The sequence below is a fragment of the Diceros bicornis genome, chromosome 12 (genome assembly GCF_020826845.1).
Source record: "Diceros bicornis minor isolate mBicDic1 chromosome 12, mDicBic1.mat.cur, whole genome shotgun sequence".
Lineage (NCBI taxonomy): Eukaryota > Metazoa > Chordata > Mammalia > Perissodactyla > Rhinocerotidae > Diceros > Diceros bicornis.
In genome coordinates, this window is record NC_080751.1 from 45,348,662 (window position 1) to 45,367,328 (window position 18,667).

At 34.9% G+C, this 18,667-nt stretch overlaps 1 protein-coding gene across 3 annotated transcripts in view; it reads left to right on the plus strand.

Moving 5' to 3' along the window:
• Positions 1-18,667, plus strand: part of SOS1 (SOS Ras/Rac guanine nucleotide exchange factor 1) — a 164,459-nt gene that overhangs the window by 79,718 nt on the left and 66,074 nt on the right. For all 3 annotated transcript variants that reach the window (XM_058551381.1, XM_058551382.1, XM_058551384.1), the window contains exons 3-6: positions 8,261-8,392; positions 10,564-10,728; positions 11,596-11,805; positions 16,527-16,670. In XM_058551381.1, coding sequence (XP_058407364.1) covers positions 8,261-8,392; positions 10,564-10,728; positions 11,596-11,805; positions 16,527-16,670 — 651 coding nt within the window. The remainder of the gene's footprint in view (positions 1-8,260; positions 8,393-10,563; positions 10,729-11,595; positions 11,806-16,526; positions 16,671-18,667) is intronic.

Genomic DNA, 18,667 nt, shown 5'->3' on the forward strand with positions numbered 1-18,667 from the left:
TAAAAAAATGAAGACTGGATTTATTTTAACTTTGGATTGGGTATATGATAGCTTGTATATGTTTTAGCTGTCAAACTCTTCCATGTTTGGATTTTAATATAAAATGAACTTTTGTTTTGAACTGCTTCTTGGTGTTAGAATGATATATATGTACTCATATTTTTAAGAGTGAAATATGTCCAGGTGTTTCTTTTGTTTTTTAAAGCCAGCTATTGTTTCAAAAACATTTCAGTTAATCTTTTGATCTTCAGTTGTTACATGTATTTTAGATAGTAAGTGAACCCCTTCTCACCAAGTGGAAGGGAGGGAAATGTCTAAAAATCTAGGAAGGAAGTTCTGTGATCTCTTAAAAGATGACATGGCCCTTGTCTTTTTAGGACTTATAGTTTAGTGGAGATACAGACAGGTATACGGGCAATAACATAATGTGATGTACTTACTATGAGCAAAGGGTATGTGGGAAACCATAAAAGGGGCAAATTAACATAGGCTTTGGGGCTTAGGGTTAGCTTCTTGGAAGAAGAGCCATTTAAATTGAATTCTGAAGGAGTCAAAAGTTTGAGAGGAGAAGAAAGTAGGTTTGAAATACCAACTGTAGAAAATGGGAGATAGAGCTGGAAATACAGAAGGAGTTTTCTGGCAATGATGAAGGATCATTTGACTTTAATGAGCTCAAATGTATAGTGGTACAAATCTTTGGGTTTTTGTGACCTTTTTTTGTAGTACTCAAATGTGGGCACACAAAAATTAGTTTGGTTGAGTTGTACTTCACCATGGGTATACAATGGCAGGACAGTAGGGCAAGGGAGTTGTAGACATTGGTAATAGCAGTGCTTTAGGACCCTTTTCAGGACACAGCACACATAGAATGTAATAATGATTTTATAGCACTCAGTAACTGGAGAGGAGGTATCTCTGTCAACCCCAGACCCTGCTCTATTGCCCTGAGGGTTGAAGGATAGATAGATATATAGACATATCCAATGAGAAACTGCTGAAAAGAGCATCAGAGACTCTAAATTGGATAAGGAAAAAAGTGAAATGTAATAATAGCTGATATTTGAGTGCTTGCAGTAGTATCATGCACTGGTCTAAACACTTCTATGTTTTATATTTCATTTAAAATTTTTAATGATCCCATGAAGATGGTGCTGTTTTTTCCCTTACTAGAATGTAAGCTCCAGGGATTTTTTTCTTGTTCACTGCCAAATCCCCAGCACCTAGAACAATGTCTGGCACTGAGAAGGCACTCAGGAAATGTGTTGAATGAATAAATGTGGAAACTGAAGCACAGAGAAGTTAAATAAGTTACCCAAGGTCATAGCTAATAGTTAGTGAAGCCAAGACTCTAACCCAGAAAGTTTAAGCTTTTTGGGTATACATTCCACTCAACTATCCTGCCAGATAGGAGAGGGCAGGTGGATTGGAAAAACATGGAGGGAACAGGGTATTGGATTTCCCAGTAAGGTCAGAGAAATCAACGCTAGAATACCTGAGTGAGAGAAATAGAAGAATAGATTGGGATCAGGGACAGAGTTGTTGGAATTGAAGATTTCTTTGGTAACATAGTTACAAAACAGATGTGGCCATGTGGTGGTGGCTGGACTAGAGATGAAGGTCCCCAAGATGAGGTGTTCAAGGAATTAAGAGGCCAGGATATTTTATGTGTTTTTAATGTAGACAATAAAGTCACACAGGGTGATGGCAGGACTTTATATGAGAGTGGAAGAGTGACGTCCCAGAAGCAGCTTGGGGTGTGGAAAAGATGTTAAATCTACCATCTTGTAGGTTTGGGGACAAGGGCAGTTCCTGCTCTAGAAGTCTTCAGGGCAGATCCAGATTTCAGTTGAGGCAAAGAAATATTAAGAAATATTGAATTACAGAGGTTGTATATGTAGAAAAGATGGTGTACTGTGGAATAGTAATTCACTCTGATTTCTTAAGTAATTTAAAGTAGATTTCATACATTTTTATCCCATTTTCCCATTGAATAAGGTCAAATATCTTTTATTCATAATTTCCTTTAGACACTTATTACATTGGGCTTCAGAGTAGATCTTAAATAGAATTGGCTGCCTGACTCTCGTCATAAACAGTTCCAGTTGCTCTTCTGGATCTGAAGGGGGAGGAAGAGTATCCTCTACCCACTCTGGGTCCTTTGTGGCTGGGCTACAAATTAAATTGACATGAGACTGAATAGTAGGAGAAAATCAAAGTTTAATAACATGTATACATGGGAGAAACTCAGAAAATAGAAACCGAGCAACTCAGTCATTCTGACTAAGCTGCTCGCTTAAGTATTTTCAGCTAAAGGTGAAGAGGGTGTTTGGGGGTAGTGGTTTGGGATTTCAGAGGGGAGGAAGACAATTCACATGGAGATGGAAATGCAAATGTTTGTCAGACAGCTCTTTACAGAGCCACCTATAGAGAATGTGGCCTGGGAGACAGAAGTTTTGATAAGATGGGCTTGTTGGTGCCTTTCTTATCACATCTATTTTACATTATACTACAGCCATCATATGGTAGTGGCTCCTTTCTGTAACAGGCCTTCTATGTTAAATTCTTTAGGCAGTTAATGGGGGAGGTCAAATGTCCATCACAGAAAATAATCAAGGTAAAGAGACATATTTTGAGGTGGCCAGTTTTGATCTCTTACAGATCCTAGTTAGGTTCTCCCACAGTGTTTATAAAATGCAGCATCCAACCCTATGCCTAGTGTATTAGAATGGGTTATAGATCTCGTCTTGCTTATCATTCTGATGTTGGTACATTCCAGGAATTTTCTAGTTTGATAACGTTGCAAACTCAAATTCAGCTCTTTCTAGATACATTGTACTATATCTATGTTTATCTAATTTCCTCCTTTTAATTAATATAGAAACTATTATATAATTTTCCAATTTTGAAGGAGATCTCCAGGAGTTCTCAAAAATGACTAATGAGTCTCTCAGTCTTCTACCTGCACAGATTTATTCAATATGTAGGTACTCAAGACTCTAAATAATAAAGGATATTTCATAGCTTTTTAATACTCACTTAGAAAGCTTCTGAGATATCAAAGATGTTTACCCTATGCCCTATTTTGTTATTTTCAGGCACTGAACCTGGGCCCTTAAAATAGATGCAGCCATATGATATTCCAGTGAGCTGGCTTTGGGGTTGGGAATGGTTTTTTTGGAAGAGAATGTATGACAGTAATAGAAATAGCAATCAGTTGTGTAATAGGCTTTGTAGTTTCAAAGTACTATTATATACATTTTTATGTCCTTACAACAACCCTGTGGAGTAGTTATTATTCTCTTTATCTTATATATTAGACAACCCCCCAGAATGGTAGAATAAATTAAAAAGATGGAAACCTGGGTCTTTTCCAGTCAATCGTCAAATACTCTTCTTTTTGTGCTATTCCTGGAAGGGTATTTAGATAAGAATATAGAGATATGGAGATATTTAGATGAATATAATGGTGTCTTAGATTCTTTTATCAGGAAATAATTTTCCATTTTCTTCATTCATTAGGATTCTTTATTTCTTTAATACATATATGGAGCTTTCTTTTACAATAATAAGGGCCATGAATTTAGCACGCCCTTCAAATAAATTTTGAGGTAAGAGATAATTCATCACAATTAAAAAAAAATTTTGAGGGCCACATAAAAAAATGTAGTTTAAAAAATAGATCAGTCTTGGGGCCAGCCCGGTGGTGTAGCAGTTAAGTTAGCGCGCTCTGTGTCAGCTGCCCAGGGTTTGCCTGTTCAGGTTCTGGGCGCAGACCTACTCACTGCTCATCAAGCCATGCTGAGGTGGCGTCCCACATAGAGCAACTAGAAAGATATACAACGATGACATACAACTATCTACTGGGGCTTTGGGGAGAAAAAAGGAAAAAAGGAGGAAGATTGGCAACAGATGTTAGCTCAGGGCCAATCTTCCTCAAAAAAAAAAAACGATGAAAATAGAATTAAAAAAAATAGATCAGTCTAAATTAATGGAATATTTGAATTTTTAATCTTTCTAAAGAATGCATTTTAATTACTTTAAAGTAAAAGCATAATTGAAAGTAAGGTGGCGATTCTTGCTTAATATTCGGCCCCTAGGAGATTTTTTTTTAATGAAAAACTGAGAGTGATTTTTAGTTGCCTTATGGTTTTAAGAAAATAGACACTTCAGAAGTGCTTGAAAACTGATGGATTACATACATATCTATATCTTGCTTATGCTAATTAAAAAGTTTTTTTTTAATTTTATTTATTTATTTATTTGTTTTCCCCCAAAGCCCCAGTAGATAGTTGTATGTCATAGATGCACATCCTTCTAGTTGTTGTACGTGGGACGCAGCCTCAGCATGACCGGAGAAGCGGTGCGTCGGTGCGCGCCTGGGATCCGAACCCGGGCCACCAGCAGCGGAGCGCGCGCACTTAACCACTAAGCCACGGGGCCAGCCCAAATTAAAAAGTTTTAATAAATTATGCTACAGATCATCACAAATTGTGAACCATCATAATCCAAATCAATGGGATTTTGTTTTATTGACGTAGTCAGTGTTCACTGATCCATGCCCCCAGTATCTGAGTATCTACTGTCTGTCAGGCAGTGTTCCAGATGAATAAGGAAGAACATATAAATGCTCTGGGAATGTAGAGGAGGAGTGTATATATTATTTGGCCTGTCTTTTCAAAATAATTTGTTTTAAAAGTGTATAAAAGTTGCTTCAATCTAGTTTGTTCTCCTTCTCTTTGTTTTCTATATTTAATATTTTTAAAAAGTAGAAGCAAAAACTAGTAGTATCTTTTCTGTGATGTGTCTCTGGTAAAGTATACTCTTTATTTAATTTCCTGGATCTTGTCCTTTTCTAATTGTACTTGTTCTTTATTTCTCTCTGGGTGCCTAGACTGGTTTCCATTTGTAATGTCTTTTCTGTTTCCCTTTCTGACCTGTGTGTCTTGTGTTTAAACAACTTTTGTTTCTTAGGACACTGATACATTTTTCTTCTTATTTATCTCAGGCTTTACTTGGACTCCTGTATCTTAGACTTTTTATTTTCCATGAATCATATCCTAAAATTTAAAAAGTTTGCTTTCCTTTTACATTCATTTTTTTCTTTAACTTTTTTCTTTTCCTTCACATCCTAAAGAATCCTTGTAATTTCTAATAATTTTTCCATTAACATTTAGATTTCCCAAGTAATTTCTCTATATTTTCTACCTTTCTAGGCAAAAGAAAAAAAAATTCTTCCACACATTCTAAGCCTTTATTACTATTAATAGGACTTTAAAAGTACCTATAGGTCTGAATATTTGCACTGAACTACATGTGTAGGAATTTTGATAGGTCCTAGAATATTTGTATTGGCATCAATCTTTAAGATTATCTATTCAGACCCCTTTATTATGTAAAGGAAAAGACAAGGTTCTGCTAATGAGACAGCTGAATCTCAAACCTAGCTCTATATCTCATGTATTTTTCCCAAAGCCACTAGATATTAATCAACCCAGAGTTTCTCATTTCAAATGAAATTATTAATCTTGAAAGTACCAAAGTAATAGAATTCTAATTCATGAATCTTTCATTGATCATTCCTCCTTGGGCTTCTTTACTTTTAAAATACATATGAATTGTAAAAAGAAATTTTGTTTTGCTCTAAAATTATAATTAAATTTGCCACTACAAGAGAGAAAGTAATTCTTTCAACTTGGCCTTTCTGCATTCAAGGCACCTTTTTTGACCCTGCTGATCTTTTCCCATACATTCTCACCATTGGTGTTACCTCCTAAGTATATAGTTGTAATGTGATTCCAGTAATACACTAAGTACATTTAAAATGCGTTCTTCATCATTATTATTTTCCTTTTCTTACTTTCTCTTTTATCATTCCTGATTTTCTTTCCCCTTCTTTCTCAAAATAATAGATAAACATGGAATTAGGTGGATAAAATTGAGACGGGAAGGGATTGCTGTTCTATTTTCTTTTTCTTCCACCTCAGCACCTGCCTACAGTTTGCCCCTGTAATTCCACCCATGATTTTTTTTTCAAAGACATATATATGTTAAATATATTTAGAATTGTCAGATTGACTTCAGCTTCTGTTCCCTTCTTCTGCTTTTCTATCACCACTATACACCAGTGCTTTTTAGACTCTAAGTCATCACCCATTAGTGAAGTCATAAAATCAGGTTAGTGCATTGCCCGACTACATTTTTTTAAATGAATAGAAAATATCAGTGCATTACATATAATAATGAGTTGAGGTTGAAAAAAAAAAAAGTTAGCAAGCCACAGGGCCTTAGCATTATAAGATTTGTACCATGGTTATACCCATTCAGTTAACCATGGGTTATAAACCCATCAGTGTGAAAATTTTAATTGGGAACCATGGTAAAGTTAGTCTTAAATCTCTTAATTGTCATTTTTGGATTAGCAAGTCTGTAGTATTGACTTGGAAAAAGGAAAAGAATTTTTGTTTTGGATGTCCCTTTTCACCCTTGTCTTTTGTCCTCCTCTTTTTCACCTGCCAAACTCCCCTAGTATTTTGGACTTTTGATTTGCCTTCATTGTATGAGGTGTCGTCTCCTGGCATATAGCTTTTCAGCTAGGCATTTGAAAAATTTTGTAAACTCTTTTTTTTTTTTTTTTTTTTTTTGAGGAAGGTTAGCCCTGAGCTAACATCTGTTGCCAATCCTCCTCCTTTTCGCTGAGGAAGATTGGCTCTGGGCTAACATCTATGCCCATCTTCCTCTACTTTATGTGGGACGCCCCCACAGCATGGCTTTGATAAGCAGTGCGGGGGTCCGGCCTGGGATCCAAACCTGCAAACCTTGGGCCGCCAAAGCGGATCCTGGGAACTTAATTGCTACGCCACCTGGTGGTCCCTGTAAACTCTATTTTTAACTACAATAATTTCTTTCAACACACTTCTAGTTCCATTAATTAGAATTAAAATGATCACTTCTTATATTTGTCAGCTGATTTAGCCTTGAACATAGAAGAGGAGAAAATTTATTAAGCTTGAATGGGTTCTCCCCAAATCTGTTCTTAACATGTCCTGGAATCAACATGTTCCTTTCTCCCCCAGAGTATCACATGGCAATCTCTTTTGTATTTTCCATTTTAATAGCAACTGGCAAAACTTTATTTTTTATTTTTTTTGTGAGGAGATGAGCCCTGTGCTAATATCTGCCAATCCTCCTCTCTTTTTGCTGAGGAAGACTGGCCCTGGGCTCACACCCGTGTGCATCCTCCTCCACTTTATATGGGACGCTGCCACAGCATGGCTTGCCAAGCAGTGCATAGTTGCCCGCCCAGGATCCGAACTGGTGAGCCCTGGGCTGCCGCAGCAGAGCGCTCGCACTTAACCGCTTGCGCCACCAGGCCGGCCCCAAAACTTTTTATTTAGATTTATAATCAAGAGTGATGTTAAATTTTATCTAGTAGTTCTTACATAATACTAGTTAAAATACCGAGCAATTCAAAATAACGTGTTAAAATTATGTAATAGCGACCTCTACTGGTTTTAATTATGGTATCCTGAAAGTGGATTTTAAAAACTTGGGAGGATGGAAGTGTCTTTTGTTTGAGGTGAATTACCTTCATTTATTAAAATAGAGAAATTAACATGAGTTCTTTCATTTTCAATGGAAATTCTAACTTAATAAGTGCTGGAAATTAAAATGAAGTATTTTGTTAAAATTTAATGACCTATGGAAGATTGAAACTCTAGTAATGAGCTACAGTGTATTAAAATTGCTGTTACCAATGTAAACCCTTGATTTCCATGATTTGTAAACAGTTTTGATGTCAAGTACATTTGCATTATGGTTAAAGAACAAAATTCTTAGAGGTTTCAAGCGCAAAATGCTACTTGAGCTTGTAATTCGTATTGAAAGTAAGGACAAATGAATGAGAATTGGATTTAGATATTAGCTTCTTAAGCTTAGGTCTTGTTGCTTGAAATTTTATATAAGTAATGTTTAAAATGGCTTCTACTCATTCTCTCATTAGCTTTATCACAGTGAGGTTGAAATTCACAATGTGATTTTCCCCCTAGAATAATACAAGGAATGTTGAGTCTCTTAATTGCCTAATTAAGAATCTATACATTGACAGTTACAGTTTTCTCTTAGCTTAACTATGTTTGTAGTGTAAATTATGCCACATGTGGAAAGCCTGATTTTGATATTCTTTGATTTTAAAAGTAGATTGTAAGTGAAGAGCACTATTTAATATATTTGTTGCTTAGTTGTTATTTTCCTATTTTCCAAGGAACGTGTTCAAAAAAGTTTCCCTCATCCAATTGATAAGTGGGCAATAGCTGATGCCCAATCGGCTATTGAAAAGAGGAAGCGAAGAAACCCTTTATCTCTCCCAGTAGAAAAAATTCATCCTTTATTAAAGGTAAAGCTGAAATACTGCCTTCTTGCCTTTTAAAAGCACAATAAAACCCACTATTTTCAAACACCGTATTTTATGGATAGTAGAGTCAACTGAAGATTAAAATGCTGTCATTTTAATTTTTCCAGGAATTCATGTCATGGGGAGGGATGATATGATAATAGGAAAGTAAAGTTGGGCAAAATGATTTAAAGTAATTTCAGATCAACAGTAATAATCAAGCGAATTGAAAGAACTAAGAAAAATTATAATTGTGGATTTTGTTCATCTTAGCTGTTACTAGAACCTCAAAGAGAATTTATAAAACTCCTTTCTTGTTGGTTAGACCCAAGTGTCCCTGTAAATCCTTCAGATCTTAATCTTTTACATCATTAGGTGTGTAGGGACCTCTGTGAGACTGCCCTAGGGCTATGTGTAATCTTTGAACAAAAATTCCCCAACGATCACCTAAACTATCCAGTCCTACTTGTCATTTAAATGAGTCAGTCAGTTGAAAATTTCTCCAGAACTAATAGAATGTAGAGTTTCTAGAAATTATTCTTTTTTATTTAATACAGTGAACAAACTGTTGATTAACTCTCACATCAAAAATATAGGTATTATAATTAAAACCTTAGTACTTTTGATATCGGTAATTGTTTTTTTATTATTATTTTTGCGTGTGTGAGGAAGATCAGCCCTGAGCTAACATCCATGCCAATCCTCCTCTTTTTGCTGAGGAAGACTGGCCCTGAGCTAACATCCGTGCTGATCTTCCTCAACTTTTTTTTTATGTGGGACGCTGCCACAGCATGGCCTGACAAGCGGTGCGTCGGTGCACGCCTGGGATCTGAACCCAGGCTGCCAGCAGCGAAGCGCATGCACTTAACTGCTATGCCACGGGGCCGGCCCCAATATCAGTAATTTTATATGTACTATAAGAAGCAAAATGCTAATGCTTGCATATCTTATCTCTAAATTTTATTACCCAACAAAGTTATCATCCTCAGTTTGTAGATGAGGTAACTGAGGCAGAAAATGATTTAGTTTCTTTTTAGTCCAAGTTCACAGGGCTCTAAGTGATACTGTTAGGAAATCCAGGTCTGTTTGATCTTGTCTAAGATTTAAGGCTAAACGCTTGGATGATGTTTAAGACTGTCAACAAGGTATGTTTTGTACTTGAGTTGTTTGAATACAAATATCTACCTATGTCTTAATAACTGGTCTGAGGAAATAATTGGAAGTTATAGAAAATTACTAAGGTATTAGTAATTGTATACTTCTTTATAATTCTCTTTTCATGATTTTTACTAGTCATACATTGAATTATATTCTAAGAGAATTAACAAATTGAGGTATGTGCATGCTGTATTAATGATCCTAAATTTTGAGTTTTGTGATCTAATTGTGTATATCATTTCAATTTGTTAATACATCCTCATCACTATAAACATCTAATAATTTTTACATATCCTTAAATGTAAATGCAACCTATACCTAACTTATAAGCAAACTTCTTATGTCAAAGTTTTTTTTTTTCTTAATGAGATTGCTTAGAAAATAGAATTTTTTTTACTATAGGAACTGGTCAGCCCCACAAAAGCCCATACTTTCTTTAAAGTCTAATAATTGGAATAGTTAATGTGCTTTTAATAACCACTACTGCTCAGTAGGACATAGCATGAATTTTGTTCCATAGATACAGCTCAGATACCTGGAATGTGCCACTAAGGTTTTGGGAAGTCCAGATTTCTTTGGAAAGAAGGGTAGAGGTATAAGGCTAGTAGATATTCCCAGATACTTATAATATATTAACTCTTGTTCTGCATAAAGGAAAAAAACTTTTGTCATAATTAATTCCAGGTGTTTTGAATTAGGTAACAATGAGCATTTCCCCTCCTCCTCCAAACTTGGGCTTCCCTTCCTGGGTTAGGGATTATCTATTTAGTAGTCTGTACTTCTTAAGTATTTTACGTGATCATAGGTAATTTTGCCTTACCTTTTCTTAGCTTACATTTTCAAATAGCAGTATGTATCCAATAGCAATTCATAGGTGAAGCATTTAAAATTAAATACTGTTGATAATCACAGGCCTCAGTAAAAGTTAAGCTAAATTGTATACATGTTTATTTTTAATCAGTGTGTCAAATTTATAGTATATGATTTTTCAACATGCTTTTCTTTTAATTTTCCAGGAGGTCTTAGGTTATAAAATTGACCACCAGGTTTCTGTTTACATAGTAGCAGTATTAGAATATATTTCAGCAGACATTTTAAAGTTGGTGGGGAATTATGTACGAAATATACGGCATTATGAAATTACAAAACAAGATATTAAAGTGGCAATGTGTGCTGATAAGGTAGGATACTGATCTTCTATATATTCTTAAGTTTTTATTTGTGACTTATTGATGCTAACATTACTATGCAGACAGAATAAAACTGTTTATTATGTGTTAGGATATATTTCTAGGAATCTAATAGCAAGTACTCAAGATATCACTTTACAGAAATAGAGTATTATATACATGGTATTAAAATGTGTTTAAACATGTCGTGCAGTTTTCGAGTACGTACTATGTGCTCACACAGGGAGGAGATACAAGAGGAGTATAAAACAAGCCCCAGAGTTGAGGAAGTGATACTTATATTTGTGAAACAAGCAGAAAGTAAGGCAAGATAAAATGTCATTTAATTGTGTTATAGGGATAATGATATAGAAGTTCACAGCAGGGGAAAGATGAGGTTCAGCAAGAATAATAATAGTAGAATTCATGGAAAAAACAGGAGTTGTTTTGATCAGTCTCCAACAAATGTAGGCAAAGAGGCCAACTAGAAGGCTATAAGAATTATTCACAGATGAGGTGCTAAGGCCCTGGAATGAGGTGGTGATGGTAAGGGTGTGAAACAGAGGAAACTAATTCAGAGAGAAATCCAAGACAGGATTTGGGAATAAATTAGAAGTAATAGTTAACAAGAGAGACAGACAAATAGATAGACACTAGTATTGATAGAGAACTTGGAGGAGACAGTTTGTGATACCAGATGTAGAATTCTGTTTTAGAGAAGCCGTGGGGGGGGTGTTGGCAATATATCTAAGAAGAGATAATTGTGTGTCTGCTTTTTATCATTTAAGAACTGTATTCAAAGAACAGCTTAGGGTGCTTAACTTCAAATTTGACTATAAATTCCTTTTTTGTTATACTTTTTTTTATCTCTCTATGTAGGTATTGATGGATATGTTTCATCAAGATGTAGAAGATATAAATATATTATCTTTAACTGATGAAGAGCCTTCCACCTCAGGAGAGCAAACTTATTATGATTTGGTAAAAGCATTTATGGCAGAAATTCGACAATACATAAGGGAACTAAATTTAATTATAAAAGTTTTTAGAGAGCCCTTTGTTTCCAATTCAAAATTGTTTTCAGCTAACGTAAGTATCATTCTGTACAAGTATATCATTGCATGTGTTGTGAATTTTACGTTGCTACTCAAATTTGAATTTGTATATAGTTCGTGATTGGTAATTTGTCAGTTTTTTTTAAGTTGTGGGATTTAATTTGTAGTGCCTATGATCACAAAGTTGCTTCAACGGTTTCAATAACTTAAGCATCAGAAATTAAAAGAGAAAATCTAAACTAGACTGATTATATAAGTGCAAATAAATTCATGGAATCTTCCAGGTACTCCAAAGAATAAAGCCTCTTGTTTAGGTGGAAGATTTTTTTTTGCTTAATTTGACTCATTTGAGTCATTCAACCAACACTTCATCAGTGCTGCCTATATTGTTGGATGCCATGCTTGGCAATGGGGATTCAAAGATGGATAAGAAACATTTCCTTCCCTCAAGTTTAGTCTAGTCAAGACAAAGATGTAAACTTCAAATTAAATGGCAATTCAATGTGGTAATTACCATAATAGAAGTATGACAGCAGTGTTTTTGGGAGCACAGAGGAGGGAGCCATTAACTTAGAGAAGGAATTACTGATCTTACAATAGTAATCAAACCAATCTAATTGGTTCCTGGGGAAATGCTGAGTGAGAACAGTTGAGATTGTCTCAGGAAGTTGCAGTCTAGAAATTTCTAGAACTGTAGCCACACAGCCTTGGTTGACTGATGGAGAAGCAGTGCTCACTACAAAGGCTGAGACTGGGGCTCAAGTTATGGCAGTGAGTGAACATTAAAAGGTAAAGGAGTAGATTATGAGTTGCACAAATCTGTAAATATAGTGAAAACCATTGAATTGATCACTTTAAATAGATGAATTGTGTTGCTATTTATTTTAATAAAGTTGTTTAAAAAAATAAAGGAGTAAAGGATAGGCAAAGATTTCTTAGGACACAAAAATCAAGAATCATAAAATAAAAAATTAATGAATTGGACTTCATTAAAATGAAAAACTTTTGCTCTTTAAAAGATATTGTCAGAAAAGTAAAAAAGTAAGTCACGGATTTGAAACATATATCTAACAAAGGACTTCTATCCAGAATATATGAAGAACTTTTATAATTAAATAATTAGAAAAACAGCCTGATATTTTTAAGTGGGCAAAAAATTTGAAAACTTTATAAAAGAAGATATACCAATGACCAAAAAGCATATCAAAAGTGGTCAACATCAGTAGTTGAGATATTAAGACCACAATGGGATACTACTACATACTCATTAGAAAGGCTAAAATTAAAAAGACTGACAATACCAGAGTTGAAAAGAATGTGGAGCAACTGCTTGTGGGAGCGTAAAATTATCACATTGCTTCCAAGAATGTAATCTGGTATAAATACTTAGGAAAAGAGTTTGGCAGTTTGGCATAACTTTAAACATAAACTTGCCATACTACCTAGCAATATCACTCCTAGGTTTTTACCCAGAAGAAATAAAAACACGTGCATACAAAACTTGTTCATGAATCTTAATAGCAGCTTCATTTGTAATAGCCCCAAACTGGAAATAACCCCAATATCCCATCCAAAGGTGAATGGATATACAAGTTGTGGTATGTCCAGACAATGGAATACTACTCAGCATTAAAAAGGAATGAAGTAGTTATATATGCAACAATAGGGATGCATCTCAAAAACATGAGCAAAGAAACTAGACACAAAAGACTATATACAATTCCATTTGTTTAATATTTTAGAAAAGACAATTCTAATCTATAGTGACAGAAAGCAGATCACTGGTTTCCGGGGGCATTAGTGGTGATTAAGGGGGTGGGGCACAAGGAAACTTAAGGTAATGAAAGTTTTGTATCTTTTTTTGTTGCTGAGGAAGATTCGCCCTGAGCTAACATCTGTGGCCAGTCTTCCTCTATTTTATATGTGGGTCACTGCCACAGCATGGCTGATAAGTGGTGTAGGTCCGTGTCTGGGATCCGAACTTGCGAACCTAGGCCACTGAAGCAGAGTGCACCGAACTTAACCTCTGTGGGGCTGGGCCGGCCCCAGAAGTGTTTTGTATCTTGATTATGATGATATTTATTTATTTATTTATTTATGGCCTCAGCATGGCCGGAGAAGCGGTGCGTCAGTGCGCGCCCAGGATCCGAACCCGGGCCGCCAGCAGCGGAGCACGCACACTCAACCACCAAGCCACAGGGCCGGCCCTATGATGATATTTACAAGAGTAAATAACTACATAAAATCTCATCAAAAAGTACACTTAAAATAGGTGTACAGTTTTCACCCCTTATCCGCAGTTTCAATTTCTGTGGTTTCAGTTACCTGTGGTCAACGGCAGTCCAAAAATATTAAATGGAAAATTCCAGAAATAAACAATTTATAAGTTTTAAATTGTGCTCCATTCTGAGTGGCATGATGAAATTTATTACCTTCCCACCCGGGACATGAATCATCCCTTTGTCCTGTGTATTCACACTGTATACAGAACCCACATGTTAGTCACTTAGTAGCCCTCTCAGTTATCAGATGACTATCTCGGTATCACAGTACTTGTGTTTACTTAATAATGGCCCCAAAGCGCAAGATAGTGATGCTGGCAATTCAGATATGCCAAAAAGAAGTTATTGTTGTTAATCTCTTACTGTGCCTAATTTATAAATTAAACTTTATCATGGGTATATGTGTATAGGAAAACCATGGTATATATAGGGTTCGGTACTCTCTGCAGTTTCAGGCATCCACTGGAGGTCTGCTGTATCTTATTGGATCTGAATCGTGCCTCAAAATTGATTTGACAAAAAAATATAGTCACTGATAAAGATAATCAAATAAAAAAATAGTAATTGAAAAAATGCAAATTAGTACTTGTTTGTCAATTATGTAAACATTTTTCTAAAAGTTAAGATTGGCAATATTCAATATTGTAAGGGTTTGGCAAAACAGTTACTCCCATAAACCACTTATGTGAGGGTAAACCAGTGGACTCTTTTTTTAGAAAATATCCATTGACATTTTAAATACATACCCCATGACAAAATTCTTAAAGATTTTTTACCCAGGAATCTAACCTACAGAAAATCTTACAGAAGTCATGAAGTGTTGTATTAGAGCATACTTGTATGCATATATATTTGTAATAAAAATAAGATAACAGAAGAGTGGAATGAATAAGTGAGATAAAAGGGGGCTATATGGTTTCATATGGATTCTTTGTCATTACTGGTAGATACACAAGAGCTTGGCATGCCACAAGAAAGGCTGGGTAAGAGAAGAGCTGAGGCAGATAGGAAGCATGCGTAAAGTACTTCTGCTGCATACCAAAGTACGGTGGTTGTCTTGAGGAAAAACACTGTATGATTGTTTGAGTTGCAAAATGAACTAGCCTTTTTTCATGAAACACTGCTTTTACCTGAAAGAATGATTGATAACCTATGGTTAGTCAGACTTGCGTATTTGGCAGACAGTCCTCAAAAATGAATGAAATGGGGAAAAAAAAATGAACGAAGTGAACTTGTCACTTCAAGGAAAATAACTGGCAGTATTTGTTGACAGTGATAAAATTTGAGCTTTCAAGTGAAATTAGAATTTTGGAAAATTTGTATCCACTCCCATGATCGGTAGTGGTACAAATGGATTTGGTCTTTTAACACTGTATAGTGAAATGTGTTAACTGTGTTAATGTTTGTAAGATCTGCAGAACTCAGTGGACCAATCTTTTCCAAGTGACCAAACTCATAGTGCTGCAAAATCACACGTGGGTAAAAGATCCATTCAAAGTTCAGAATAGGCTAATGGATTTTAATGTAACAGTACAAATTTATATGGTTTCAGATTTCACATTGCAACTAACCTTTAAGAAACGACTGTTTGTTGAATTTTGGTGTAATATCGTAAAAGGACATTCACTCCGTTTATATGAAATGTCCGGAATAGGCAATAGAGAGACAGAAAGTAGATTAGTGTTTGCCAATGACTGAGGGGAAGAGAAGAGTGGAGAGTGTTCTTTTTCGGGTGATGAAGATATTCTGGAATTTGATAGTGGTGATGTTTGAACAGCTCTGTGAATATGTAAAAACCATGGAATAGTACACTTTAAAAGGGTAAATTTTTATGATATGTGACATATCTCAATAAACCATACAGAGAAAAGGATATTCACAATTATTTGAATAGACTATTAAAATAGTCCTTCCTTTTCCAACTACTTATCTGTGTAAAGCTAGATTTTCTTCATATACTTTAACCAAAACAATGTATCACAACAGATTGAATGCAGAAATATATATGGAGCTATCTTCTATTAAGCTAGATTTTAGAGATTTGCAAAAATGTAAAATAATTCCTTTCTTCTCACTAAATTTTTTGTTCTAGAAAAATATAGTTACTTTTCATAAAAGTGCTACTTATTGTTATTTCTAAATAAATGTTTTAAAATTTTCTGGTTTCAACTTCCAGTATAGTAAATATTGATAGAGACAATTATAAACAAAAGCCTTTTGGAGTCTTCAATAATTTTTAAGAGTGTAAAAGAGTCCCGAAACCAAAAAGTTTGAGAACCACTGACCTAGAGAAATATATTTGCAAATTGTACATCATTGCAAAAGAAATTCTTGAATTGACTTATATTTGTAAGTCATTAAAATTTCTCACTGTATCTGCCACGTTAAATTTCGTGATTGTAAAATGACTTGTTAGCTCAAAATTTGTTTTTTATTATACAACCTAACTGAATTAATGTTTTGCCTCTAACAGGATGTAGAAAATATATTTAGTCGTATAGTAGATATACATGAACTTAGTGTAAAGTTACTGGGCCACATAGAAGATACTGTAGAAATGACAGATGAAGGCAGTCCCCATCCATTAGTAGGAAGCTGCTTTGAAGACTTAGCAGAGGTAAGTACTTTAATTATATACCAAAAAAAGTCTGCATAAAAACCATGTATTTGCAATAAAATTGGAATCTTAATTCTTGTTTCCAGCTTAAGTCATAATATAAACTGCTGACTGCTCAGCTGTATTGCCCATTCCTCATAGGGTCATTATCAACATTTGTTTCTACTTTCTTATGAAACATAGAAAAAGTAATCTGTCATCCATTTTAAAAAAGTAGATCCCACAGAGGGGGGAGGCATTTACAGCTGACATGCAATCATCTATCTTACATAGCAAGGTTAAGAAAAATCGATGAATGCCCTATCAATGAAGAGGCCATTGAACTTGGATCCGAGGTCAGACTACTTGTGTTCCAGTCTAAACTCTGCTACTTATTAGTTGTATGTGATTGTGGGCAATTTATTTCACATCTCTAAACCTCTGTATTTATGTTTGTAAAATAAGGATAATAATAGGTCTCAGGGTTTTTGTGAAAATTAAATAAAATAACCTACCTGAAATGTTTAGATAACCACCTTCACACACAGTAAGCTACTTTATATGTGATAACTGCGCATTTAGAGTAGGATGGGTGAAGTGAATAGGAAAATCAAGTCCAGGACCTAGATGATTCAGATCCATAGGGGTAGAGAAATGGTAACCCTCTCCTTGGATATTTCAAATGCTAACATCTATGAGTTAGTCCTAATAAGTTGAATTGATAGTCATTCTGAGATTTCTAGCTCTTGCTTGTTCTCGCTCTAAAATCCACTGTATCTTTTTTTATAACACAGGGTTGAGTTTGTAAAACGTAAAAAATTTAAGACTTTCAGGCAAAATAGTATAGTAAGTTTAAGCTCACTGCAGCCCTTCCACTCTTGCTTCAAACACATGGAAGTCATAAAGTATAAAAAGAAAAAAAGGAATATACATCACTAGACTTAAAAACAAAATCAGAAATGGAACAGACATTCAAGGTAGTGAGCTCTGGTAGGTGGGTGTTTAGCTCTTGAGGATAATGAAGACTAGATGTGCTCCATGAAAGTGAGCAGGACTTCCTGCTCCAAGACCCTGGCTATAATAGGATGCAGGGGAAATCTGCCAACCTGCTGCCAGAAGGTTTTGTAGAAAGTTGTGGACTTGAAGTGGTGAGACGAAAACATTACCTTATAACAAATATACGTTAAAACCTAACAAAGTATCCCATGTTATTAAGCCAATATGATCACAGAGCCTGAGAGCCAAAAGTCATTTTAAGAGCAGGTTCTAGTCTGGTAGAGTGATCATAAAGGGATGGGAGAGAAAAAAGGAAACCAAAAGTAAAAGCCTCCCCCTAAGAAGCTTATAATACAGAATTCCAAAATACAAGACAAATACTAATACTTAGAATGATATCTAACAAAATCAACAATTAGAACATGAATTCATTCTAGATGAAATTAATTTTGTACAATAGACATACAAAGAGTTTAAAAGAAGTTTAGGATGCTAAAGAGATAAATGTAGGAATATGATCCATTATAAAAAAGACATTGTGAAACTAAAATAAGGAGAAAGGAAACAAGAACAAGTATCAAAAGAAACAGTTAGGGATATTGAGAATTAGGTATACAGACATTGAAATAAAAACTCATTATGTAGTATAACATTTGCCAGACCTAGTTCAAGGATAAAATTAGTGAATTGAAAGGTAGGTTTGAGGAATTCACTGAGATTGTAACACAGAGAGACCAACATAAGAATATGAAAGACCAATTAAGAGTAATAAAGGCTACATTGAAAGGCTTGAATATACATCTAATAGGAGTTTAAGACAAAGAATGATGGAGAAGCAATATTTGAAGAGATAAAAATTGAAAATTTTCCAGAAATGGAGACACAAGTTCCCAGAGCAAAGACCAATTCCAAGTATTGGACAGGATAGATAAAAATAAACCCACAGCCAAAAACGTTGTGGTGAAACTATAGAACATCAAGGATAAATAGAAAATCTTAAAAGCTCTGAGAGAGAAAATAGA